The 26,823-nt window shown below is 49.8% G+C and overlaps 7 protein-coding genes across 7 annotated transcripts; 6 read left to right on the top strand and 1 right to left on the bottom strand.

Annotated features, from left to right (window-relative positions):
• Positions 1-373: 373 nt before the first annotated feature.
• Asppvi_002006 (uncharacterized protein) lies at positions 374-1,026 on the bottom strand (the record flags this gene model as incomplete). The annotated part of the gene is made up of 2 exons (XM_043307539.1): positions 374-799; positions 871-1,026. The coding sequence occupies 2 exons, from the start codon at positions 1,024-1,026 to the stop codon at positions 374-376; spliced, it is 582 nt and encodes a 193-aa protein (XP_043163474.1).
• A 952-nt stretch (positions 1,027-1,978) lies between these two features.
• On the top strand, positions 1,979-2,770 carry Asppvi_002005 (uncharacterized protein; the record flags this gene model as incomplete). Its single annotated transcript, XM_043307538.1, has 2 exons — positions 1,979-2,327; positions 2,568-2,770. 2 exons carry the CDS (start codon positions 1,979-1,981, stop codon positions 2,768-2,770), a joined length of 552 nt encoding a protein of 183 aa, XP_043163473.1.
• A 3,561-nt stretch (positions 2,771-6,331) lies between these two features.
• On the top strand, positions 6,332-7,570 carry Asppvi_002004 (Zn(II)2Cys6 transcription factor domain-containing protein; the record flags this gene model as incomplete). The annotated part of the gene is made up of 3 exons (XM_043307537.1): positions 6,332-6,547; positions 6,612-6,683; positions 6,761-7,570. 3 exons carry the CDS (start codon positions 6,332-6,334, stop codon positions 7,568-7,570), a joined length of 1,098 nt encoding a protein of 365 aa, XP_043163472.1.
• Positions 7,571-10,093: 2,523 nt separating this feature from the next.
• Positions 10,094-10,675, top strand: Asppvi_002003 (uncharacterized protein; the record flags this gene model as incomplete). The annotated part of the gene is made up of 1 exon (XM_043307536.1): positions 10,094-10,675. The coding sequence occupies one exon, from the start codon at positions 10,094-10,096 to the stop codon at positions 10,673-10,675; it is 582 nt and encodes a 193-aa protein (XP_043163471.1).
• Positions 10,676-15,850: 5,175 nt separating this feature from the next.
• Positions 15,851-16,903, top strand: Asppvi_002002 (HMG-box domain-containing protein; the record flags this gene model as incomplete). Its single annotated transcript, XM_043307535.1, has 1 exon — positions 15,851-16,903. One exon carries the CDS (start codon positions 15,851-15,853, stop codon positions 16,901-16,903), a length of 1,053 nt encoding a protein of 350 aa, XP_043163470.1.
• Positions 16,904-23,218: 6,315 nt separating this feature from the next.
• On the top strand, positions 23,219-24,271 carry Asppvi_002001 (HMG-box domain-containing protein; the record flags this gene model as incomplete). The annotated part of the gene is made up of 1 exon (XM_043307534.1): positions 23,219-24,271. One exon carries the CDS (start codon positions 23,219-23,221, stop codon positions 24,269-24,271), a length of 1,053 nt encoding a protein of 350 aa, XP_043163469.1.
• A 1,493-nt stretch (positions 24,272-25,764) lies between these two features.
• Asppvi_002000 (uncharacterized protein) lies at positions 25,765-26,669 on the top strand (the record flags this gene model as incomplete). Its single annotated transcript, XM_043307533.1, has 2 exons — positions 25,765-25,820; positions 25,841-26,669. 2 exons carry the CDS (start codon positions 25,765-25,767, stop codon positions 26,667-26,669), a joined length of 885 nt encoding a protein of 294 aa, XP_043163468.1.
• Positions 26,670-26,823: the final 154 nt, after the last annotated feature.

Below are 26,823 nucleotides of genomic sequence, written 5' to 3'. Positions count from 1 at the left end.
GCCTGTCTATGTTGCTCTCAATGTGAATCTCCTAGAGCTTTGTTGGAGCCGTACTCAAATCCATTGCTATTGCTACTCAGCCTAGAAGTGCTTGGCTCTTTACAAGTAGCATACGAAAGCTATTTTGATGGTAGAGGATTCAGTCTGACCGAGGTACACTTGTGATGTCGTTAGATCGATGTTTCGTCATAAGGTCTACCAGCATGCCCCAAACGTATTCAGCGCGGCTTAATGCTGATGCCCCATGCCTTTGATTCAATCTGTGAGGAATAAGGAACATCAACCGGAAAGTCCACCAATCAAATTAAATAACATACGAAGTCTGTCTCGCCCCACATGCGACAGGACCTGTATACCTCACTAAACCTCACCACTAGAATGAGAAAAGCTGCGTGAAGTTCTCTGAGCCTGGCACAATGTCGTTGCTGTTGAACATTCCCGCTCCTTCCTCCTGAGTGTCCCACATGCCAGGCACTGATGTCGCTGCCGGCAGTTCCGTGGACATAGCCATAGGATCGCCATTATTGGGCGGGTCAGCAGTGCCCTGGAGCCGCTGCCAGCGAGCGACGAATTCCTCCACGAACTGTTGGATGTCGTTCAGCCGATGTTGGTCGTTCAGCAACTTCTGCTTCTCTCTTTCAAGCCCGCCAATACGCTCAGACAAAACATCCTTGTCTCTCATCAAAGCTCTGTTCTCTCTCTCGAGCGCTTCCACAGTATCGAAGCACACTTTGTGGTTCTTCTCCAATGGGGTAACAGTGGTGTCTTGGGAGAGGGGGACAGGTGACACCTGTGGCAGCTGGAGGGTGGGTGAGAAACACATTAGAACGGCGTTTTTGAAATCAGGTTCAAGGATTATCCATTACGCACCATGGACGCACGTCGTAAGGGTTGAGGAGGTTGCTGAGGAGTACATGTGGGTGGTTCTGTTCTTTGGACACTTCGCCGATTGGAATTGGAACTGCGACTCTCAGGCTTTCGGGGCGTGGAGCGTATGCCCGGCCCCGAGGGTATGACTTTCGGCATGTTGAATGATAATCGAATTAACTGAGCAGCAGCGGGCAATTGGACCAGGAAGGCTTCACGTCAAAAGAGGATCAATCGTAGGGTTTTAAAGCCTAGTGCCAGCGGCAGAGACATGAAGTTCAAATGAAGGCCCCATTGGCGGCGGCGGCGAGGTTGACACGGGGTGACATGAAGAGGGATCGTAATGAACCAATCTGGGAACGATCGACCGCTCTGTTGCCCTCCCTAGAATGACCAGTCCTCAAACTGATCGACCAGACGAGTCAACATGGTTGCTGAGCATTGAAACTAAAAACCCAGCCGCTGGTGTCAACAGACAGAGGCGGATCCCCAACCAACGACGTCCGGTCAAATCGTTTTCGCCCGAATCCTATCCGCATGGCGGGTACTATCTTCGGGCCTCTGACACAGACCCACTCTTATCGAAACTCCCCTCCCCTTTAATAATACTATTATCACCATTATAGGTAACGGTAGGGTAGTATTTGCCTCATTAGCCTCAGTGGAAATGGAGATGGGAACAGCCCTGGTCAATATGCACTTTTCCACCGCCAGTCATGGTGAATTTGTGAGGCAGAAGGTCGCCTGATACCAGCAATAAACATCCCTCCCATTTAATTGCATCTGGATCTCTTCCATTTGTCATTCCCCTGCAAGCAATATCATTTTCCTTCAGCACCTCGGGCAATGCCACTGGATCTGCCGTCCTCATTTCTGCCTCTGCGCGCCCTCTTCTGCCATCGTTTGCCCGGCTCCCCTAGTCCTCCCACAAAGAATGACTGGCCTGGATAAGAGGAACTACCGGGTCTGGACGCCAGACGAGGAAAGAGAGCTTCAATCATGGGTGGATCGCCATCCAAATCTGAAATGGTCTGAGAGGGCCAGAAAGTAATCAATTGAACGCAAGCCTAGGACTGCCGAATCTCTGCGGACCAAGTGGCGCCTGCTAAATATGGACATTAGACGACACCAACGCTCAGATCTCACAGAACGGTCGCGGCCCAGGCAACTGTCTGCAAAAAGGCAGCGCCGTGGGCAGCGCGAAGCTTGGCTCAGTTCTATCTCAATCAACACTCCTAGCCCTTCTGAATATGACACCAAAGGCCAAAGCCCAGAGATGCAGGTTAAGGCGCGACAGAAACCTACGTCCAGCTCTCACAATGACCAACCAACAGCGCAACCGCCCATTGCACGGGCTCGGCGACTGGGAGCGCGACGGATGCGGTTGGTCAAGGCTCCACTCGAGCGTGGGAGTGCGGGAAATCCTTCAGAGGAAGAGAGACCAACACCAGATCTCTCAGGTAGGATACCATGCTTTCATGGCCGTTGTTGAAGAAACACCCGACAGGCTAATAATTTACTCTTGTCAAGGACATCAAGGGGTTTGCTGGGAGCTATCTCGGCATTTAGGTTCATCTCCAAAGATTGATTTGCTGTGGCAGCTAGTATACCATATTGCTGGGCGCACAAGGATGTAGGTACGAGCGGATGTATACATGACTGTAGGGGGTTCGCAGAGCATCTTACCATGCGACTTGCAGATCAGGTGGCATATCATAATTCATTCCTCGACGTTTTCGGTCTGCCGTTGAATAACCCTGTAGTAACTGATCTCCCTCCCCCTGCTACGCCCTACAATATACTTCAAGCTCTCTGGGTGTTGGTCGACATGCGGCCGCACAGGGGTTCTGTTTCACGCTACGCGACCCGCGGCGCAAGTCGGCTGCTCAAGGGAGATTTCTAATATGTGGGAAACAATAGTGTGCAGACGTTATGTTGGGAGCTAAGAAAGTGGCGCGAGCAAGTGTTTCATCAGAAACAGAAGCACTCCCAGAGTGCGGCGAGACCTAGCTCTTTAAGATCTTACAGTACATGTGACACGGTATCAACATCTCTAACTGAGCCTGGGGTGTGTCCAATGTACGGTTGAGAATTGGACTGCAACCAATATTATCTAATCTGTTTATTTTGTCGAATACATTGCTCTCACGCTCTTGTTTGTGGTAAAGTCGTTCATTATTTATCTACATATACATATCTCCTATATATTCACCTTCCAGTATTAGAAACGGGGAGCAATACCCATCAATGCCTTCCACCAGATGTAGAATAACATACTTAACGGTACTAGGACTCTCAGGAACGATGGAATGTAGATGTTCACTTCGTGTCTTAGAATACCAGGAGCAGATGTTGAAGCTCAACTGCGAAAGTTTCGTTTCGAACAGGCATGGAATCCCGCCATGAACTTCACGTTGAACCATCTGATAACTTCCTAGAGAGGGTCAGTGTCAAGACGCGGGCCCCACGCCGGTGATCAAGTTTGACGGCCTTAAGGCAACAAAATCAGAGTCATCGCGGATTGAAACCGCCCCCAAAGTTTTCTCACTGTTGTCTGGTCTCCATAACTTTCGCCATCGTCGGTCAATTTTGCATAGCATGTGCTTTGCATGGTGGGTAAATGCCACTCCGGTTATTTCTCCATCCAATATAATCGGGGTATATATTGGCAGGTACTCGCGCGCGGAGACTTCTCAATGAGGCTTCGCTTCTTGACCTGTCCCTCAGACATGCCCTGTTGATGGGCATGACCCCGTCCCTCTTTTGGAGTGTGGATCATTCCCCAAAACCCTCGCCTGCAGCATCCTGCTAGTCAACCGGTCAAAAACGGATGGTTTAAACAAGTGTAGTCTACATACAACTGGGCAAGATTGGCTATCCCTGAGGCTACCTTGGCTCAGGGCACCTTGTTGTCGTTCTTGCCCACTTTGACTTGTATGCTCACTGCACCAATTCGTTGGCGTCTTGACCCGGTCAACTAGGGAAGAAACCCTTGACCTGGAGCCGCTGCGCATAGGCGATATAACCGTCCACCATTTTCCTTGACCAACCCCGACACATCCTCGAAACCACATCGCACCCCTAATGGATTGCCTGGAGTGAAGGATATAATTGCAGAATTAGGGCTTTCGTTCCGTTGACATTACTGGAAGAAATAATTGCTTCTATTGGCAGGGTCACCTGAGTATATGAGGCCATCCTGTTCGAATGCGTGGTTGTAACAGGATCCAACCGGATATTTGCGTCGAAATGTCCCAGCCACCCTGCTGGAATGACTGACCTTGACCTGATTGATTGCCACAGGTAGAACGATGTCGACCGTCGTGGCCATTGACCGGTCTTGCATTCAAAACGCCCCCGACCGTGCAGATCCACCGCATCCGTGGAGCCGGACCATGGGTAGGACCTCGTGGTCAATAACAGTGGTGTCTCCCGGGCATCTCTCACGTAGGACAGGGACGGCAAAAAATACCTTTACAATTTACTAAACCGGTATGTTGCAGGCCCGAATCGGGCAATCGGTGTCAACAGGAAGTCAAAATAGCCACGCCTGGGACTGGCTGGGGCCCACTGCTTCATCCTCGCAATTCAGTAATGATTCTCAGTGAGATCAAGTGGCGGCGTAGGATGCTGTAGGGTAGTACAAGAGCTCCATACTAGGGATCGGCAGGGGCGAATGGGATGAAATTGCGCTGGATGGGGCGGTTTTCTATATCTTTCGACCTCCTTCTTCCTCCTTTGCAGGTGTGTTGATAGCTATGAAGGTGCTCGGATAAGGTTGATTGTGGTCTCCATAGTCTGGACGGCCCAGCTTGATCGTTTCACGCGCACTAATTTAGATGCACATATTCATAACTCTTTTGCCGATCTCTATCATATCAAAGCCATAGTAGATAGGCCAAGCGTTACAGTATCCACATCAGTACTAGTTCTCAACAACACTACTAATCGTATGCGATCCAAACGCAGCAAAGGCTGATTCCTTTCAAATGCGCCACCATCTAAGTGATCGATATACCTCAAGCCGGGCGTAATATGAATTTTTTCGTCCCTGGTAATCCATTGTGCAATTCACCATATTGTAGTGGGCCTCTGTTGAATCTGATTGGTTGTTGAAGTGGGCGGTGGCTGATCTGAGCTGCCCCGATTCTTTGTTCTCGGGCAATAGAAAACTGATAGATCGACGCTTTCAGATGTGGTTTTCTAGGGGCTACCACGCAGATTTGAATGTAAGGGAACTCCAAGCGCTTTGTGTGTCATGGACGTGCAATCTGCAAAGCGCAAGAGCATCAAAGAGATACGGGGATAGGGTGGAGTGTAGATATTCTTCTTGACGCAGAGCGGCAGAACCCAAGAGGGCGAAAGTGGCGCCCAGTAGACTCCCACTTGACCTCAACCTTTCCAGCAGAAACAAAGAACTTTTTAGACATCGATGTATCAGTGCCGTCTCTCATTCAGCCACTGGAGGATTTTTGGCGTTATCATTTTGTTTACGATGGCGGTATTCTGGGATACTCGTGGCTCCGTAGATTGGCGGCAATTTCTGGGGAAAACTGTTAGAGTATTGAAAGAACCAGGATACCCATACCAACGATGAATCTAAACTGAACCAAGCGAGCCAAACAGAGTTCGTTGCCAAAGCAGCCTCTCGATTCAAAAATGAGCCGCGGGGAACCCTGTCTCTAGACGATCCTTTCCAAGAGATGGTGACTCGCGTGAAAAAATACAGAAATCTCGCCGACTCACCCGATTGCTGATCCCACCCCAGGTAAGGGAGAATGCTATTGGCGGACTGAACTAGCGCGACATGCACTGCACTTTAAGCTAGTGGTTTGGTGATACCTAGGAGACTTCAAACCAAATACAGTCCAATCTCTGCCGCAGGGTTAGCGTAGTGCAGTGCGCGTGAGAGCCGTAGCGTACCAGGGAGAGGAGGCTAAGTTCCCGGGAAGGTTTCATTTGCGCCTGGGAACAAGCAAGTTTCTCCAGGGCATAATCTCACCCGTGATTGCCACTACTGGTACCAGGAAGCTAGAAGCCAACCAGAAAAACATAGACCCACCGTTGCACGCCTGCTTTACATTACAGAGGGTCCTTGGCTGTTTCGCAGCGGTCTGGCCCCAACCACTTGAGGTGAATATCGGCAAGAATAGGAACTTACTGAGCCACCACACGACTTACAAGAGCAGCTTTCTGGCATCTTCAGCAATTAGTGACGTGAGTGCTGCAATCGTGTGTTGGATGCGCGGAATGTATTGGCCCTCTAATGGCATTCTTTATGACAAGTTATATCATTTCACTTACTCTGCTCGCTTGACGACAGGCTGCTTGGGTGGCACAAACGAAACTATAAAGCCATGGCAGTCTCAAAGATTAAGGCTGATAAAAGAAACTGTTGAATGGAGGCATGCCTCTCAGAGTTTTGTGCTTCTAATAGATTTTATAGCGAAGTGTGGCCCAAAACATGGACGAACAAGGACGAGTACCTTCCTTTGAGGCCTTAACACGTGATCAGGGCACAGTAACAAAGAGCAACACCCTGCACCAAGGTCGAACCCAAGGAGAGACTGGCGCCGATGATGGTCAAGGACTTGAGACATCCCCTTCTCATCGACTAGAAGCTCTTGGTGCCAATACGTCCGCTCAGGAGTCGGCAAAGGCTTCGGACGGTCACACTATGGTAAGCTTACAGATTTACTCCTGTTACGCCTCTAGTTAAAGTCAATCGCTGACGCCTGCTTTAGGACCAGCCGCTGCGAAGAAAACGGCGCAGGGCTGGCACGGCTTGCGCAAGATGTCATCGCCGCAAGATTAAGGTGCGCAGCAGGATCTCAGCCGAGGCAATAATGGAAAGTTAGACTAGAACGACCCGCTAACATGAAATCATGACCAGTGCTCTGAGTTACCGTGTCGACAATGTTTATCAAGCCAAGAGACATGCACCCCCCGGCCCAACGCAGGTTCACAGAAACGGAAAGCTATTGCACGACCTTCTCTGATAAGCGGCGGAGAAAATGATTTATATCGCGCAACGGAGGGCACCGTCCTCTCAGGCACCAGTGTTGAATACACTCTGCCCACGTCACCCCCGGCAGATATCACCTTTGCAGAGGAGCGGAGCGGAGTTATCGACTACAACAATATTCTTCCAGGACTCCACGGGGAAGAGGCCAGGGGCCAAATGGGGAACGCGAGTACGTTCATCAGCCCGTGCATGTCCGTCGACAAATTAAGCGGGTGGCCTTTTCAGGATGCATGGGACCCAATGCGGTTGGATACTGTATCTGATTTCACGGGGACATTAGCAGAACCTGACTGGGGATGGGACTGGCCACGGGCTCAGCACCCGGCACAGAATGACAACGGCAGTGCCTTACAACAACCTAGCCCTGCACCAGAACAGGAAGTATGTTCGTTTCAAAGCGATCCTGAAGGGTCACAGTCTCTGGATGACACCTGTGCCATGTTCTTCTGCGGCGAGCAACCATCGGTCTTTGAGTTCTTGGCTATGCGTGGACAATACACCGCTGAAGGGCAGCATTTACCGCCCCCTCCAACTCGGCTCTATCCTATGTCAGGATTTGAGTGGCAAGATCCCACTCTTGAACAGCCTTTTGAGAGCACCGACGTACCACTTCCAACGAAGCTCTCTCCCACAGAATACGAGCATGGAGCATCGAATACGTGTATAGATTATGATTGAACTAAAGTCTATCAACGGGGTATGAGAACATGAATCAAGTGGTGAAAGATGGCAGGCGCAGGGATTCAAATGCCGCAGGGAATCTAGGGGTGTTCCGTGGAAATAGAAGCTGTGGGAGCCATGACTCTCACAAGAACAACGATTTGCAAGGATGCAGCAGCAGTCGCAGCAGCCTCTGCCAAGGAGCTTCTTCTGATGATTCCATCCAATCAGATATTAACAGCATGAGAAACTCTGCCACATGTTGATGTGTGGCTCTGGATTTCATTAGATAACATCGGTACTAGATAGTCTTTACTTCCGTGACACCCTTCTTTGACAAATGGTGGTCATTCACCCCATACAGTAGTGATTTGGCAACAACACGCAGCACGAATGTAGGATCGTGCGGACAATGAACTGCGCTTGGTTACAGGCCCTGGCAGTAATTGATCCAAAAACTCACCGCATTGGCCGCAGACCGCGAGCAAGCCAAAGACAGAGGCTCCGCTAGATGAGAGCGGTGACTACCACTATCTTCTCTGATGCATCAGGCCAGCACGATGAACTTGTTGCTACTGTAGCATGTGCACCGGGTTGCAGGGTTGATTTTAGAGCCTGATGCTTCCTATTCATTCTCAGGTAAATTGAAAGATTCTTTTTCGGCAGTCCTGTAGCGGGTCAATGAACTGCAGAGCTTATGGAGATTCACTGTACAGTTCCTGAGAAGTCCGAATGAGTTCATAGAGTAGCCGGCATTAGCATCACGACATCCAGGAAGAGGTACCTGGCAAACGTATAATAACCTCAGGAAAGTCGTTTCGAAAATGCCAATCCTCTCTTTAACTACAGCCTCAGTCGCCCAGCACATCATGCAAACCATCGAAGGGGAGTTGTCAGTGGACATGTCGGCGTCCCACAGTGACAGTGAGGACGACTTTCGTACACTTTTCGGTGAGTCTACGGATTCGAATAAACCTATCCCATCATTATCATGGGTAGAGAACGAGCTGGCAGCAATGGACATGGACAATCCAAGCCAACCTTCTTGCGACGCACAAGACGAATACCACCCGGACGAATCTCTACTGAGATGCATATCTATTCCTGGGCCTTCCGAACAAGGTTGGACCATTTATTATAACCTATATTTGAGCTAATCTTGATGCTAACGATGTTATAGCACCTGCAAGGAGACGCTCCCCAAGAAACAGGATAGTGACAGTTAAGGAGGGGCCGTACATAAACTTTGTCACCCATGCACAAGGCCTGGCTAAATGTCTCTGTGAAGCTCGAAGTGACCAGAAAGCTTTAGGAAAAAGGGGGGAGCAATCCACTGCCGCGTACAGACAACTTTCCCGGTATATAGAGCAGGTTCAGGCGATCATACAAAGAAGCTGGCCGGAAGGTTCGAATAGCAGGAGGCACAAGACTAGGGCTGCTCAACGTAGTAGTACTTGATAAATTATATCACGAAGGGATTTCCCCCAGTTTCGTCTCTTCCACGGGGGGTATTGTACAATAGGCTTGACATCTATTCCCCAATGATTGGTCAGCGCTACAGATATGCCGCAACTTCTTCGAAAATAGGTGGGGGAGGAAAAGAAACAAAAAACAAAAATCAGAAGGAGGACTTCCCTACTACATGCCCCATCCTTCAGGATTCGTAGTATTTAGCTAATGGTGTCGTGTAAGCTGTTAAGCCCCCAACTCCAGCCACGAACTCACCTGAATTTCGGGGAAGTATGATATGGTAGCACTAGCCTGGCAAGAACTGTACGTTACCTGTTTTATTTCTGCTCGGATACAACCTTGGTTGCTAGCTGATCTACGGAGTAGCTTGACCCGTATCTACACGGTAACTATCCAAGGCCGGCTGAAGTATAGTCTCAATCTGTCTGTGGAGATCAAAACAACAGTGATAACTTTGTCTTGATGGGACCCCGTTGCCTAGAGACATGAACGCAATTTGAAGCAATATCGATCGTGTCAATGACAGCAGCTTCCTGCACAGCCACGAAGTGAACAGATAAGGACTCGCTCGGACCCTACTGATGGATACAACAGACGCTTGCCCAGTAGRACCGTCGCCCTCAATTATTATTAYGGTACTCCCAATAGCAATAGAATATGAGGRGATATTGGCAAAACTTCAATGCGTACCTACGTCTAGAGGCACAGCGCATGGCGTGGCCGTCTAACGCGGGTATGTGCCTTCTATATGTAGACAGACACGAATCGGTGTGGTGATTGGCCGCGCGCAATGGCATCCATCAAGGCATGCTTGAAGGCTCTGCCTGAAAARACGCAACCGAAAACTCAGGGCTCGAAAGACGTGCAAGAGAAGAATATAGAATGGTGACTCTCTGTGGCCAACAGTTGTAAGCAAGGAGTATCAACTTTGTGAGGCTACCATGTCAGTGCGTGTACCTTAAATGGTGCTGTCACCCCACTATCACCTCAAGTGTCAGGCTATATAGAGCTATACGAATCACTGACCCCTTTCAACTTCTCTGCTGCCAATTTGCGGAACACTAGCCAACTATGCTCTCATCGAGAGACCTTACGATTCGAACAACCCGTGATGCGGCGTCCAGTATCTATAGCCGTGGCCCTGAGATTCCTCCACTTCCTGTCCCACGCAAGCAAAAGCTGGGCAACTTCCCTGAGAGACATGACCCAGCGGAAATCAGCCTTCTCGACCATCAAATTGCCCTTGCTGGAGGGACGACGATGGCCCTTGAAACTACTCGTACACGGCTTCAGAATGCCAAACACGAGCGTCCACTCTCATTGCCCGAAACAGTGGCAAAGAAGTGGGAGCAGTGGAAGCGCCAGGAAGACGAGAATCGGTTCTTCGTGGATTGCGTTCGCATCCTAAATGATCTTACAGCTGTTGCGATCGAGGTGTCGGAAAGTCTACTTCAGGAAACGAAAAATCCAGTATTGCAGCGCGACTCCGAGTCCCAGATCAGCTCCGCGAGCAACGAGCGCGTATTCAAGATGATTCAGAAGCTGGAGAAGACATTGATAGAGTCGCAAGGACGTGAAGTCCGAGCCAGGGTGAAGTGGGACAGCCGCTCAAATCGTCCCTGCATCCGTGCCCCATCGTCGCGGTGGATCTAATCTGTGATTCACCACACATGAATGAAGTCTTTTCTACCAATGGCGTGGCGGCGTCCGGTGTATCGCACGGTTGCACATCTTATGTGGGAAGTTCCTGCTTCCGGGCCGCACTGTTGACAGGTACCAGATACAAAATTGCCTGCTGCCATGTAATCGTTCAATAAAGAAATTCACCAAGTACTGGCAAAGTGGATGTCGGTAGTGAAATTCCAGTTTCGTATACCCACACTATTTAAGGTCAATGAAAGGACAGACCATACTGCTTCCCCTGCTCGGTACCATAATAATTCCATAACCAGGGGCGTTCAGCTACCGCCACCTTGTTGATTGACTTCTCTGGTGTTGATAGAATAGGATAGGTTCCTCAGACGTAGTTGGAAGGAGGGCCTGGAAGGGCACTGGTAGAAAGCGCTGTCCCTTTCGGGGCTGGGCAACAGTGTAATGAATTCCAGGACTGTCTCGACAAGTTTCTAGAAGATTCGCATCGAAAGAATCTGGAGAAACGTCTAGCTGCTTGCGCGTCCCTTCCTTTTCTCATGGGCTGGCGACCTACATGCGGTGGTCAAGCCAGAGAAAGCATTTGATTCTGGCAAAAGCCCTAGGCTACTTCAGCGCTGTAACAGATCTTGAAGCACAAGGCGCCAGTAAGGCCATAGGTCATTATGCCACACGCGACATGGGATAATCATCAAAGAAAGGCTCAGAGACGTGATCACTTGCTTATCAGCTCCGCCGGCCAGGTTGATCTGAGAGGGGTTGCTGGGCGAATGGAATACCCATGGTCATATTTCAGGAGTGTGTTCCACGGTCGTGGATGGCGTAAGTTTTGTATGATCCAATCTCCCTCAAGTTCCAGTGATGTCAATGATGAGTGAACTCCCAGCATCAGAGCAAATGTTATTCACATGAAACAGCACTGTTGCGGCAGGCGGGCGTCCTCTTCTGCGTCAACCGGACGTGTCACTACTTTCACGGACATTGCTGACCGCCCTTTGCATATTTAAGCATTTGCCTGTACCACGCCGTTTGCCATATCTCTTCCTCAACTGTCACCCATTCACTCCCCTACCTCACACAGGGATAGCATTGACTTGGTTGGAATTTGGGTCCCAGATGCCTAACCAGCATTCTCAAATCCAAGAAGGTCCGCCGCAGTACACGAGACTGCAGGCCCTTCGTAAAGCGCTGGGGTACGACTCTCCGCAACACGACCTGTATTTCACTACTGCTTCTCCTCGCAATAGCCATCCCATAGTCGCGGACGTACACGGAACCATCGAACGCGATGAGGATCCGTCGAGCATTGCTAAATTCAACATGAGCTACCCAAGCCGATCGACCGATAGGATAAATGGGATTCCGGCCCAAATGTCGGTCTTACCTTTCCTGAATGAGTACCGTACCATCATTTCTATGTGTTGCCGTAACAGAAAGAAGCGCGGTTAACTGACAGGCGCTGCCAGACTATCCGAGAGGGTAGAGTAAGTGCACCGTCAACACTCTGCCATGTACGACCATTGCATAGACTGATGGAGGACTTAAGGGCACTAGAGACCAGTGTGGAGGAACAGAAGCAGTGGAATGAGGATGTTGAAAGGGCCATGGAGCAGCTCCGCGTTTCAATACTAGCCCGTGGAGGACAGAGGAGCACAACACGTACCGAATCAGTGCCAATTGAAACACAGTGTCATCCTGCATCAAACCAACATCGATGAGCTTGGTTGACTGGCGCGTGTCCTATTGCGGTGCGGAATATTCTCCATCGGAAGCGTGATAGGGTCAACTCCCCTGAGGAGCTTCGAGCCATTGGTATAGATCAGAAATGATTGAGACCAACTGTACAGTTCACAGCAGTTGTAAATCATCTCTAATTGACCAACTTTTCCCAGAGACCGCCAAATCTCGGAGCAAACACTAAAACGTCTCTCGTACAACGGTGGATTGACTCTCGACGAATCCAGCAACATCCAATTCAGGTGTCTGATGTCAGGAAATTCTCGTCTAACACATTTTTTAAAGGCTTGACGAGGTCGTTATAGACAACGCGAGGTCTAATGGCCCTGGCAGAGTGGCAGACGATCTGGGGAGTTGACGGCGGCGAGGATGTGGGTGGTGGCCAGCGGCTTGGACCGAATTGCTACTCTTGGCATCCAGAGAGGCACGTGAAATTGACCCCTAGCTAGCCTCCTTAAAGTACGATCATCGCCACAATTTACGGAACTGCAGATCCGGAATGACTGGTKGGACCATCTCTCATATTGATCCACTGCTGATCTTGATTGGCTGGTAAAAGTTAGTGGTGGCTGATCTACTCGCTGGTGAGATAAAGAAATGGCGCTACGCTGCTTGATTCTTTGTTAGCAAATAGCKGAGGGACTGATCGATCAATTGCTCCCAAAAATTGTTTCCCCAACTGTGCTACGGTCAGGTCAATAAAATCCAGATGCGTCCCATGGCGTGCATATGATCTGCGATCCACAGAGGCATTTGAGCCTCTAGAAATATCAGATGAGATTGACGATCTGTTATTCCTCTTTCAGGCCAAGAAGCAAACCCCGAAACGTCAAAAGTGGCGCTCAGTTGAGTTTTACTCGAACTCCGGGCTTTCTAACTGAGACAAAGAATGTCTTAGGCCTCGATGCATCGATGGCTTCACAGATCCAGCTATCCGAAATTGCACTGGTTGGCGTCAGGCTCTTTGATTCGCGAACCAATCTTCTGTCGCGGACAGTCAAGGAGAGAACCATATCGCGAAATACTTCTGTTTGTTCTGTCGCAGAAGCACCGTCCGGTCTCAGCACCCACAGATCTGGCACTGCACCACACTGGGCGCGTCTTTAACATCACATAGTTCAAGTCGCTGATATATGCTATAACAGTGTGGCCTAGACGCAAATGTGGCGATCTCAGTCAAAATATAGCGATACCTATGACGTGCCAGGGCGGCACGATGATCCTGACGTGATCACGTTGGGCGAGGCGTCAAACTTCCGATACGGTTCAGACTAGTCATCTTAGTCCCTAGGGATATTGTAAATCGCTGTGGGGTATTCAATAAGTTGCTGGCTCTGAAATATGAGGACTGAGTCATATTGATTCTCAAGACTGTATCGCATAAGCCACCGCGGTGCAACTTGCCCTGCAGCGACGACATGGCTTTTAGTCATCTCTCCTCTGCCGTCTAACACCTGCTTCCCTCTGATGGCTGGGGCAAGGAAGAAATCGAAAACGAACAGTTGATATTCGAAACTGTCCATGATGCTTAGCTAAATGAGCCGACCCAGCGAATCAGATTCCGCCGCATGACAAACCCTTCAATCCAAAGTTGATTCGCGCGGTACGGGTGCTGGGATATGATCGATTCACCCAATTCTGGAGCCTTTCCCCGGACAGTGTGACTGCTACTGACCAATATGACACTATGCTTTCGAGACTAGTGGGTTGGATAGCAAGGTGGAGCTTCACGAAAAGTATAGTTAAATTCAAGGAAGCATAAATCATCTGTTCCTTGATGAGAAGCGCTGCGCCTAGCGCGGCGTCAACTGCGCTGGAGCCAGCTACACCCATCAAAGATTTCTGCCATTATCAATTCTGGGCGAGTCACATTTCGCCGCGAGAATGGTCCCAGCAGTTTGGTACTCGATTCCAAATTATTGCGCCCTAGTCTCGGAGCACACCGCTTCACTAATTGATCGTTTGCTAGGTTCGGCTCTATTCAAGACGTGGGTTTGTCCAGAGCCATGACCAAAGTAGCCATACAATAGTCMACTCTTCAATCATTTGCGGTCAATGACATTTTACACACTTATTTGGAGCCTTTGTAGCGCAGATTCGATATTTCTGGAACACATCCGCTCCAGTTTTTGTCAGACAGACAACTCATTGGCGTGGAAATAACCACCGTCACCTGACTCGTTATCGATGTACCCAGCCGGCCTATTAAACCTTAATTGGACKGATTGGTCTGATTGGATACAGTTGTGCGCCACTGTTGGTACGGCGTAGTCTGGAACAGCAATTGATCTGACATGGTGAAATTGAGTCTACTATGGGTATTGATATGGGCATGGTAAAACGTCCCCAACCAAGTATTTGAAGGCTGTGAATTCAGTATGTGCCTGTGGATAATTTTTGGCAGGAGTGTCAACAAATGACCCGATAAATGATCCATGGACCTTCGTGGTATTGCATGTATCCGGAATGAGTTGCACAGCCAGCAACCCCAGGAGCACTAGACTTCTCCACTCTTCGATCCGTTGGCTTGCTTCTCGTGCTGTGTGGCGTAGGATGGCATTATCCCGAATGTTGAGAGATCTGTCACATCGACCGTGGTTTATCTTATATTTGTCATGCATCTGATATCCCTGTATCCCTGCACACAACTAGTTGGGCCGTCAGACCTTACGCCCATGGATGCAGCAGACCAGGGACCAACGAAAGAGAGAGAGACTATTGGGCCATCGATCAGTTGTGCTAAAGGCCTGGAGATAGCTCGCGGGACTCTTGATATGGAAAATGATATTATCGCTTTCCCTGTTAGGAAGAAACATCCAAAGCTACTACAGGCGGTTTCAAAGGCAACCTACATGAGAGTATGAGCCTATATCGTCTCTTCTCGTAAGGACGCTGTCTGTCCGTCAACGATTAATATGCGCTCTCCCCCATGGCCTCAATCCGTTCTATCTCTCCATCGAGTGGTATCTCCGCTAAGACAGGAGCTAGTGTCTTTGTCACTTTCTGGCAATATTTCCTGAACACTCTGAACTACAACAGCCACGGCTGGCACTATGTCAAATTTATTTGGCAAACAGCCGCTCTCCTCTTTTCAATTCATCCATGAAGGGATGATGGATGATTCTTCGAATCCAGCGTGTCGTCTGTCCTTTCCGGTCGATTCTCCGAGCGGCTTCTGTGACCATATATGCCGGGGTAATGTGGAGCTATCAAGGGTGTGTATTTACCGGATCGCATTTACTACACCACTAGCAAACTCCAAGTCTCATGCACTGTTGGATTCCTGCCCAAGGAATGGGCCTCTGCCGACAATCAGCCCCAATATGCACCTTTACAAAAGCCCGCGAGATGTTTCCAATCGTTTCCCCAGGCGGAAGAGCCCGATTTGCAATTTACTACATTGCTTACACTGATATTCTGTAGACCGGCCCGACGATCCCAATGAAAGGAAGCTCGATTACTCACGACAATTGTGCCAACGTGGACTTGACGAACCAGTGGCCCTTGTGCGCCCAGCGAACCTATGCCCGGCAGTCCGCTTTCGACAGTGTCGGGACCGCCAGCGGCGCCCATACAAAGAATGAAGGTTTCGATCTGCCAGGTCCATTAAGTGAACTGACCCAGACCATGACACACATTCCCGTCCGAGACATGCATTCCTGGGTCCAGCGGCCGATTGAGGAGCGTCGTCAGGAGATTCTCAAAAAGAATGGCAGGATTCCACGGCCGATGAACTCGTTCATGCTGTATCGGTCGGCGTACGCCGATCGAGCGAAGTTCTTGACGACCGCCCACAATGATCATCAGAAAGTGTCCATTATCACAGGAATCAGCTGGAACATAGAGACCCCAAAGATTCGCAGAACGTACAAGATCCTTGCAAGGATTGAGAAAGAAAATCATGCTAGGGCGCACCCGGATTATCACTTTTCGGCAAGTAAAAAGAGAAAGCCGTCTTTGGCCAGAACGCATTCAAAGAAAAAGGCACGGAGCTCAGCCCAGTTGCTGCCCAAGTTATGCCAGGCTTCCGATTCTATCCAGCCTTCTGCTCTGCTAGATGATGCTGAAGCCAATGGCTGCATGACACGATATCGAGTTGCAGAGCATGGGCTGCCGGTAGAGAGCAGCTCATACTGGGCGGAAAGCTTACAAAGACCGCATATCGGTGACTCTGCCGGCTGCGATTGGCCGTCCTATTCCCCGAAGGTCTGGTTCGGACAAGAGCCAACACAGTCTAGCATGGTGAATATGTGGCTCGGGCTGGCCAGCTGGGAGGACATCCAGCCTTCCTTGACAACAGTCTCCGGACAACGACGAATGGCTAATTCCGGCCATCTGCCGCCTCGATCCTCAGCCTCTGGGTCTGAACTCGCTGATATTCAGTCTAATTCAGATTCCCTCTCTGTCCGGTACGCAACGTCACCGGACACGGTTCACCGGAGCGAGCTGCACGATTGTGACGTTCTGGACTATGGGCAAGACGTTGGATGGTAGCTCCTTGAGAGGTACATTCGCATTGCTGTCTGTTCGTTTGCTCGTTGATATTTTATTTCTTCTATCCCTATACACACCTAGTGTGTCATGGCCTATGTATCCATTTGCTGTCGTCTTTGTCCTTGTGTGGTCGTCTGGTACTATTTGAAGTTTCACTTGTCCCCAGCTATCATTTACAGAAGTCGTTTCCAAGGAGTAGGCATATGCTGGACTGGAACCAGGGAAACCCACCTCCTCTAGACAATTTTGCATATGCCCCCAGTAGGCGACTCGAAGCTCATTTAGGGTGACCAGCAAGCAAATGAACTGTCTGAAACTGGGCATCTGGTAATACGTAATCTGGTGTCCGTAAGAGACATGTTCTGCACAGGAGAGGAGGCTAAGCTCCCAGGAACACTTCATTTGCCCCTGAGAACAAACATACTTCTCCTGAGCACAAGACCTCTCCGCGATCACTGCTACCGTTCCCAGGAAACTAAAATCTTGTACAAACTAAGGTTCAATATTTGTGCTGTGGCTTGCCATCATGGAGAAACCTTGGCTGTTTCACAGCTGACAGGCGCCAACCACCTGAGGCGTTCTCTGGCTAGCCTAGGACGCTGCAGAGCCATTACATGCCTTTCTGACTATCTTTCTGGCATAGTTCAGCAGTTAACAGCGTAATTTCTGCAACTGTACGATCCAAGTGTGGAATGAAGCGGCGGTCCACTGGCATCCCCTATAAGTGGTTGTGTCACATTACTTCGTCTGCCGGCTGGTTGGCATGATGGCTTAATGATACGAACTAGAGTATAAAGACATCTGCAGCCTCATAAGATTAGGACACATGTAACTACTTCAAGAAAGTACTCATTGGCATATTTTGTACGGCGATTTGACTTTCTTGGTAAACAAACCTACATGTTGNCTGTTGCGATCGAGGTGTCGGAAAGTCTACTTCAGGAAACGAAAAATCCAGTATTGCAGCGCGACTCCGAGTCCCAGATCAGCTCCGCGAGCAACGAGCGCGTATTCAAGATGATTCAGAAGCTGGAGAAGACATTGATAGAGTCGCAAGGACGTGAAGTCCGAGCCAGGGTGAAGTGGGACAGCCGCTCAAATCGTMCCTGCATCCGTGCCCCATCGTCGCGGTGGATCTAATCTGTGATTCACCACACATGAATGAAGTCTTTTCTACCAATGGCGTGGCGGCGTCCGGTGTATCGCACGGTTGCACATCTTATGTGGGAAGTTCCTGCTTCCGGGCCGCACTGTTGACAGGTACCAGATACAAAATTGCCTGCTGCCATGTAATCGTTCAATAAAGAAATTCACCAAGTACTGGCAAAGTGGATGTCGGTAGTGAAATTCCAGTTTCGTATACCCACACTATTTAAGGTCAATGAAAGGACAGACCATACTGCTTCCCCTGCTCGGTACCATAATAATTCCATAACCAGGGGCGTTCAGCTACCGCCACCTTGTTGATTGACTTCTCTGGTGTTGATAGAATAGGATAGGTTCCTCAGACGTAGTTGGAAGGAGGGCCTGGAAGGGCACTGGTAGAAAGCGCTGTCCCTTTCGGGGCTGGGCAACAGTGTAATGAATTCCAGGACTGTCTCGACAAGTTTCTAGAAGATTCGCATCGAAAGAATCTGGAGAAACGTCTAGCTGCTTGCGCGTCCCTTCCTTTTCTCATGGGCTGGCGACCTACATGCGGTGGTCAAGCCAGAGAAAGCATTTGATTCTGGCAAAAGCCCTAGGCTACTTCAGCGCTGTAACAGATCTTGAAGCACAAGGCGCCAGTAAGGCCATAGGTCATTATGCCACACGCGACATGGGATAATCATCAAAGAAAGGCTCAGAGACGTGATCACTTGCTTATCAGCTCCGCCGGCCAGGTTGATCTGAGAGGGGTTGCTGGGCGAATGGAATACCCATGGTCATATTTCAGGAGTGTGTTCCACGGTCGTGGATGGCGTAAGTTTTGTATGATCCAATCTCCCTCAAGTTCCAGTGATGTCAATGATGAGTGAACTCCCAGCATCAGAGCAAATGTTATTCACATGAAACAGCACTGTTGCGGCAGGCGGGCGTCCTCTTCTGCGTCAACCGGACGTGTCACTACTTTCACGGACATTGCTGACCGCCCTTTGCATATTTAAGCATTTGCCTGTACCACGCCGTTTGCCATATCTCTTCCTCAACTGTCACCCATTCACTCCCCTACCTCACACAGGGATAGCATTGACTTGGTTGGAATTTGGGTCCCAGATGCCTAACCAGCATTCTCAAATCCAAGAAGGTCCGCCGCAGTACACGAGACTGCAGGCCCTTCGTAAAGCGCTGGGGTACGACTCTCCGCAACACGACCTGTATTTCACTACTGCTTCTCCTCGCAATAGCCATCCCATAGTCGCGGACGTACACGGAACCATCGAACGCGATGAGGATCCGTCGAGCATTGCTAAATTCAACATGAGCTACCCAAGCCGATCGACCGATAGGATAAATGGGATTCCGGCCCAAATGTCGGTCTTACCTTTCCTGAATGAGTACCGTACCATCATTTCTATGTGTTGCCGTAACAGAAAGAAGCGCGGTTAACTGACAGGCGCTGCCAGACTATCCGAGAGGGTAGAGTAAGTGCACCGTCAACACTCTGCCATGTACGACCATTGCATAGACTGATGGAGGACTTAAGGGCACTAGAGACCAGTGTGGAGGAACAGAAGCAGTGGAATGAGGATGTTGAAAGGGCCATGGAGCAGCTCCGCGTTTCAATACTAGCCCGTGGAGGACAGAGGAGCACAACACGTACCGAATCAGTGCCAATTGAAACACAGTGTCATCCTGCATCAAACCAACATCGATGAGCTTGGTTGACTGGCGCGTGTCCTATTGCGGTGCGGAATATTCTCCATCGGAAGCGTGATAGGGTCAACTCCCCTGAGGAGCTTCGAGCCATTGGTATAGATCAGAAATGATTGAGACCAACTGTACAGTTCACAGCAGTTGTAAATCATCTCTAATTGACCAACTTTTCCCAGAGACCGCCAAATCTCGGAGCAAACACTAAAACGTCTCTCGTACAACGGTGGATTGACTCTCGACGAATCCAGCAACATCCAATTCAGGTGTCTGATGTCAGGAAATTCTCGTCTAACACATTTTTTAAAGGCTTGACGAGGTCGTTATAGACAACGCGAGGTCTAATGGCCCTGGCAGAGTGGCAGACGATCTGGGGAGTTGACGGCGGCGAGGATGTGGGTGGTGGCCAGCGGCTTGGACCGAATTGCTACTCTTGGCATCCAGAGAGGCACGTGAAATTGACCCCTAGCTAGCCTCCTTAAAGTACGATCATCGCCACAATTTACGGAACTGCAGATCCGGAATGACTGGTKGGACCATCTCTCATATTGATCCACTGCTGATCTTGATTGGCTGGTAAAAGTTAGTGGTGGCTGATCTACTCGCTGGTGAGATAAAGAAATGGCGCTACGCTGCTTGATTCTTTGTTAGCAAATAGCKGAGGGACTGATCGATCAATTGCTCCCAAAAATTGTTTCCCCAACTGTGCTACGGTCAGGTCAATAAAATCCAGATGCGTCCCATGGCGTGCATATGATCTGCGATCCACAGAGGCATTTGAGCCTCTAGAAATATCAGATGAGATTGACGATCTGTTATTCCTCTTTCAGGCCAAGAAGCAAACCCCGAAACGTCAAAAGTGGCGCTCAGTTGAGTTTTACTCGAACTCCGGGCTTTCTAACTGAGACAAAGAATGTCTTAGGCCTCGATGCATCGATGGCTTCACAGATCCAGCTATCCGAAATTGCACTGGTTGGCGTCAGGCTCTTTGATTCGCGAACCAATCTTCTGTCGCGGACAGTCAAGGAGAGAACCATATCGCGAAATACTTCTGTTTGTTCTGTCGCAGAAGCACCGTCCGGTCTCAGCACCCACAGATCTGGCACTGCACCACACTGGGCGCGTCTTTAACATCACATAGTTCAAGTCGCTGATATATGCTATAACAGTGTGGCCTAGACGCAAATGTGGCGATCTCAGTCAAAATATAGCGATACCTATGACGTGCCAGGGCGGCACGATGATCCTGACGTGATCACGTTGGGCGAGGCGTCAAACTTCCGATACGGTTCAGACTAGTCATCTTAGTCCCTAGGGATATTGTAAATCGCTGTGGGGTATTCAATAAGTTGCTGGCTCTGAAATATGAGGACTGAGTCATATTGATTCTCAAGACTGTATCGCATAAGCCACCGCGGTGCAACTTGCCCTGCAGCGACGACATGGCTTTTAGTCATCTCTCCTCTGCCGTCTAACACCTGCTTCCCTCTGATGGCTGGGGCAAGGAAGAAATCGAAAACGAACAGTTGATATTCGAAACTGTCCATGATGCTTAGCTAAATGAGCCGACCCAGCGAATCAGATTCCGCCGCATGACAAACCCTTCAATCCAAAGTTGATTCGCGCGGTACGGGTGCTGGGATATGATCGATTCACCCAATTCTGGAGCCTTTCCCCGGACAGTGTGACTGCTACTGACCAATATGACACTATGCTTTCGAGACTAGTGGGTTGGATAGCAAGGTGGAGCTTCACGAAAAGTATAGTTAAATTCAAGGAAGCATAAATCATCTGTTCCTTGATGAGAAGCGCTGCGCCTAGCGCGGCGTCAACTGCGCTGGAGCCAGCTACACCCATCAAAGATTTCTGCCATTATCAATTCTGGGCGAGTCACATTTCGCCGCGAGAATGGTCCCAGCAGTTTGGTACTCGATTCCAAATTATTGCGCCCTAGTCTCGGAGCACACCGCTTCACTAATTGATCGTTTGCTAGGTTCGGCTCTATTCAAGACGTGGGTTTGTCCAGAGCCATGACCAAAGTAGCCATACAATAGTCCACTCTTCAATCATTTGCGGTCAATGACATTTTACACACTTATTTGGAGCCTTTGTAGCGCAGATTCGATATTTCTGGAACACATCCGCTCCAGTTTTTGTCAGACAGACAACTCATTGGCGTGGAAATAACCACCGTCACCTGACTCGTTATCGATGTACCCAGCCGGCCTATTAAACCTTAATTGGACGGATTGGTCTGATTGGATACAGTTGTGCGCCACTGTTGGTACGGCGTAGTCTGGAACAGCAATTGATCTGACATGGTGAAATTGAGTCTACTATGGGTATTGATATGGGCATGGTAAAACGTCCCCAACCAAGTATTTGAAGGCTGTGAATTCAGTATGTGCCTGTGGATAATTTTTGGCAGGAGTGTCAACAAATGACCCGATAAATGATCCATGGACCTTCGTGGTATTGCATGTATCCGGAATGAGTTGCACAGCCAGCAACCCCAGGAGCACTAGACTTCTCCACTCTTCGATCCGTTGGCTTGCTTCTCGTGCTGTGTGGCGTAGGATGGCATTATCCCGAATGTTGAGAGATCTGTCACATCGACCGTGGTTTATCTTATATTTGTCATGCATCTGATATCCCTGTATCCCTGCACACAACTAGTTGGGCCGTCAGACCTTACGCCCATGGATGCAGCAGACCAGGGACCAACGAAAGAGAGAGAGACTATTGGGCCATCGATCAGTTGTGCTAAAGGCCTGGAGATAGCTCGCGGGACTCTTGATATGGAAAATGATATTATCGCTTTCCCTGTTAGGAAGAAACATCCAAAGCTACTACAGGCGGTTTCAAAGGCAACCTACATGAGAGTATGAGCCTATATCGTCTCTTCTCGTAAGGACGCTGTCTGTCCGTCAACGATTAATATGCGCTCTCCCCCATGGCCTCAATCCGTTCTATCTCTCCATCGAGTGGTATCTCCGCTAAGACAGGAGCTAGTGTCTTTGTCACTTTCTGGCAATATTTCCTGAACACTCTGAACTACAACAGCCACGGCTGGCACTATGTCAAATTTATTTGGCAAACAGCCGCTCTCCTCTTTTCAATTCATCCATGAAGGGATGATGGATGATTCTTCGAATCCAGCGTGTCGTCTGTCCTTTCCGGTCGATTCTCCGAGCGGCTTCTGTGACCATATATGCCGGGGTAATGTGGAGCTATCAAGGGTGTGTATTTACCGGATCGCATTTACTACACCACTAGCAAACTCCAAGTCTCATGCACTGTTGGATTCCTGCCCAAGGAATGGGCCTCTGCCGACAATCAGCCCCAATATGCACCTTTACAAAAGCCCGCGAGATGTTTCCAATCGTTTCCCCAGGCGGAAGAGCCCGATTTGCAATTTACTACATTGCTTACACTGATATTCTGTAGACCGGCCCGACGATCCCAATGAAAGGAAGCTCGATTACTCACGACAATTGTGCCAACGTGGACTTGACGAACCAGTGGCCCTTGTGCGCCCAGCGAACCTATGCCCGGCAGTCCGCTTTCGACAGTGTCGGGACCGCCAGCGGCGCCCATACAAAGAATGAAGGTTTCGATCTGCCAGGTCCATTAAGTGAACTGACCCAGACCATGACACACATTCCCGTCCGAGACATGCATTCCTGGGTCCAGCGGCCGATTGAGGAGCGTCGTCAGGAGATTCTCAAAAAGAATGGCAGGATTCCACGGCCGATGAACTCGTTCATGCTGTATCGGTCGGCGTACGCCGATCGAGCGAAGTTCTTGACGACCGCCCACAATGATCATCAGAAAGTGTCCATTATCACAGGAATCAGCTGGAACATAGAGACCCCAAAGATTCGCAGAACGTACAAGATCCTTGCAAGGATTGAGAAAGAAAATCATGCTAGGGCGCACCCGGATTATCACTTTTCGGCAAGTAAAAAGAGAAAGCCGTCTTTGGCCAGAACGCATTCAAAGAAAAAGGCACGGAGCTCAGCCCAGTTGCTGCCCAAGTTATGCCAGGCTTCCGATTCTATCCAGCCTTCTGCTCTGCTAGATGATGCTGAAGCCAATGGCTGCATGACACGATATCGAGTTGCAGAGCATGGGCTGCCGGTAGAGAGCAGCTCATACTGGGCGGAAAGCTTACAAAGACCGCATATCGGTGACTCTGCCGGCTGCGATTGGCCGTCCTATTCCCCGAAGGTCTGGTTCGGACAAGAGCCAACACAGTCTAGCATGGTGAATATGTGGCTCGGGCTGGCCAGCTGGGAGGACATCCAGCCTTCCTTGACAACAGTCTCCGGACAACGACGAATGGCTAATTCCGGCCATCTGCCGCCTCGATCCTCAGCCTCTGGGTCTGAACTCGCTGATATTCAGTCTAATTCAGATTCCCTCTCTGTCCGGTACGCAACGTCACCGGACACGGTTCACCGGAGCGAGCTGCACGATTGTGACGTTCTGGACTATGGGCAAGACGTTGGATGGTAGCTCCTTGAGAGGTACATTCGCATTGCTGTCTGTTCGTTTGCTCGTTGATATTTTATTTCTTCTATCCCTATACACACCTAGTGTGTCATGGCCTATGTATCCATTTGCTGTCGTCTTTGTCCTTGTGTGGTCGTCTGGTACTATTTGAAGTTTCACTTGTCCCCAGCTATCATTTACAGAAGTCGTTTCCAAGGAGTAGGCATATGCTGGACTGGAACCAGGGAAACCCACCTCCTCTAGACAATTTTGCATATGCCCCCAGTAGGCGACTCGAAGCTCATTTAGGGTGACCAGCAAGCAAATGAACTGTCTGAAACTGGGCATCTGGTAATACGTAATCTGGTGTCCGTAAGAGACATGTTCTGCACAGGAGAGGAGGCTAAGCTCCCAGGAACACTTCATTTGCCCCTGAGAACAAACATACTTCTCCTGAGCACAAGACCTCTCCGCGATCACTGCTACCGTTCCCAGGAAACTAAAATCTTGTACAAACTAAGGTTCAATATTTGTGCTGTGGCTTGCCATCATGGAGAAACCTTGGCTGTTTCACAGCTGACAGGCGCCAACCACCTGAGGCGTTCTCTGGCTAGCCTAGGACGCTGCAGAGCCATTACATGCCTTTCTGACTATCTTTCTGGCATAGTTCAGCAGTTAACAGCGTAATTTCTGCAACTGTACGATCCAAGTGTGGAATGAAGCGGCGGTCCACTGGCATCCCCTATAAGTGGTTGTGTCACATTACTTCGTCTGCCGGCTGGTTGGCATGATGGCTTAATGATACGAACTAGAGTATAAAGACATCTGCAGCCTCATAAGATTAGGACACATGTAACTACTTCAAGAAAGTACTCATTGGCATATTTTGTACGGCGATTTGACTTTCTTGGTAAACAAACCTACATGTTGACAAAACGGAGTATGGTGCAGCCCCAGACYATGGGCGAACAAAGACAGTTACCTCCATTTGAGGTTATGATACGTCAATCGGGTGCGGTAAGGAAGAGTTCCRCCCTGTTCCACGGTCAAGCCCCAGCACAGACTGAAGCGGATGACTGTTTCGGATCCGTGCCAATTCGTCCCCCTGGGTTACTAGAGGCTAGTGATGCCAATGAATCTACGACAACTCCCGCAAAGGCGTCGGACACTCGTATCATGGTACATTTATATACAGTCGCTTATTTAGTCCCCGTCACCGAATTACCACTGACTCCTGCTTTAGCATCGCCGATTGCGGAAGGAAAGGCGCCGGCCCGGCACAGCTTGTGCAAGTTGTTATCGGCTCAGGATTAAGGTATGCAGCCAGCACATATTACCATATCATAAGGCGACAATGCTTTGTTGTAGGACAAGCGCTAACATGGATGCTAATCAGTGCTCTGGGACGTTACCCTGTGAACAATGTTCGTTGAAAGGAAGGAGCTGTTCTCCTCGGCCCAAAGCAGTTTCACGGCGATCAAATTCTGTCGCGCAACGTCCTTTCACGACCAGCAAGGATGCCCCGTGTCCTCAGCGCATCAATGCTGACGGAGGACCAGGCCAAGTCGGGCCGGTAACCTGTGGCTCTCACAGCAATAACTCACTTGTCAAACACTGTGAGGGCTTGTCCAATTCCTGTCACGCAGCAAGCACCAACGTTGAATACGCCTTGCCCTCCTCCCGTCCGGCAGCAATCATCTCGCAGGACCAGCGCGGTGGCACTATTCACTATGGATGCGGCAACTCTTCTCCAGCAATCCGGCCACAAGCGAGCATTGAACATGTCCCGAACACGGGTACCCCTGCGAGTACTTGCATGTCCATCGGTCGGTCGAGTGGATGGCCCGATCAGGTTGCATGGGGCTCAATGCCATCAACCACAGCGCTAGACTTGAGACGAGCACTACCATCAATTGACTGGGTGTTGGACTGGTCTCAAGGCGAGTACCTGACACAAAGTGACGCTGGTGAATTCTTACATCCACCTTGCCCTGTGCAGGGACCGGGAGTGTTATCGTTTCAAAGCGAGCCTGGAAGGCCCCAGAACCCCCGAAACAGCGTTGACATGGACTTCTGCGATGAGTGGCCACAACGAGCCTCTTGTGTCTCAGCTACAGGAGGCGGCTTTGGTCCTGAAGAGCAGGGACCGCCAAGATTCCCACCTTTCTTAACCGGGCTCCATAATATATTAGAGCCGGAGTCGCAAGACTCCGCCTTTGAACGACCGTTGGAGGGGCCAGTCTCTCCACCACCAACGGAGCTCTGCCCCATGCCAAACCGGATAGAGCTGGATATGATGACCACTCCACACGAGCACTTCCCCTTGTTTGACACCGGCGCAGACAACGTGGAGTATGAGCAATTTTCGCAATGGTTACAAAGGTCGGTAGAATACCGCAACAATACCCAAGCATTGAACTGATCTTCCAAAAACGAGCGGGTAATTGATCATCGTCAGTTGAACCGCCTACACTGTGAGTCATATCAGGTGTCCAGGACAAATCATTGCTAACGAATATGTAGAACACTGACGGCTGGAACGTGCTTCGGAAACCTGGCGTGAATGGTATACTTGA

The sequence above is a fragment of the Aspergillus pseudoviridinutans genome, assembly GCF_018340605.1.
Source record: "Aspergillus pseudoviridinutans IFM 55266 DNA, scaffold_11, whole genome shotgun sequence".
Lineage (NCBI taxonomy): Eukaryota > Fungi > Ascomycota > Eurotiomycetes > Eurotiales > Aspergillaceae > Aspergillus > Aspergillus pseudoviridinutans.
Note: the sequence above shows the minus strand (reverse complement) of the source record. Positions and strands in the feature narration are given on the sequence as shown.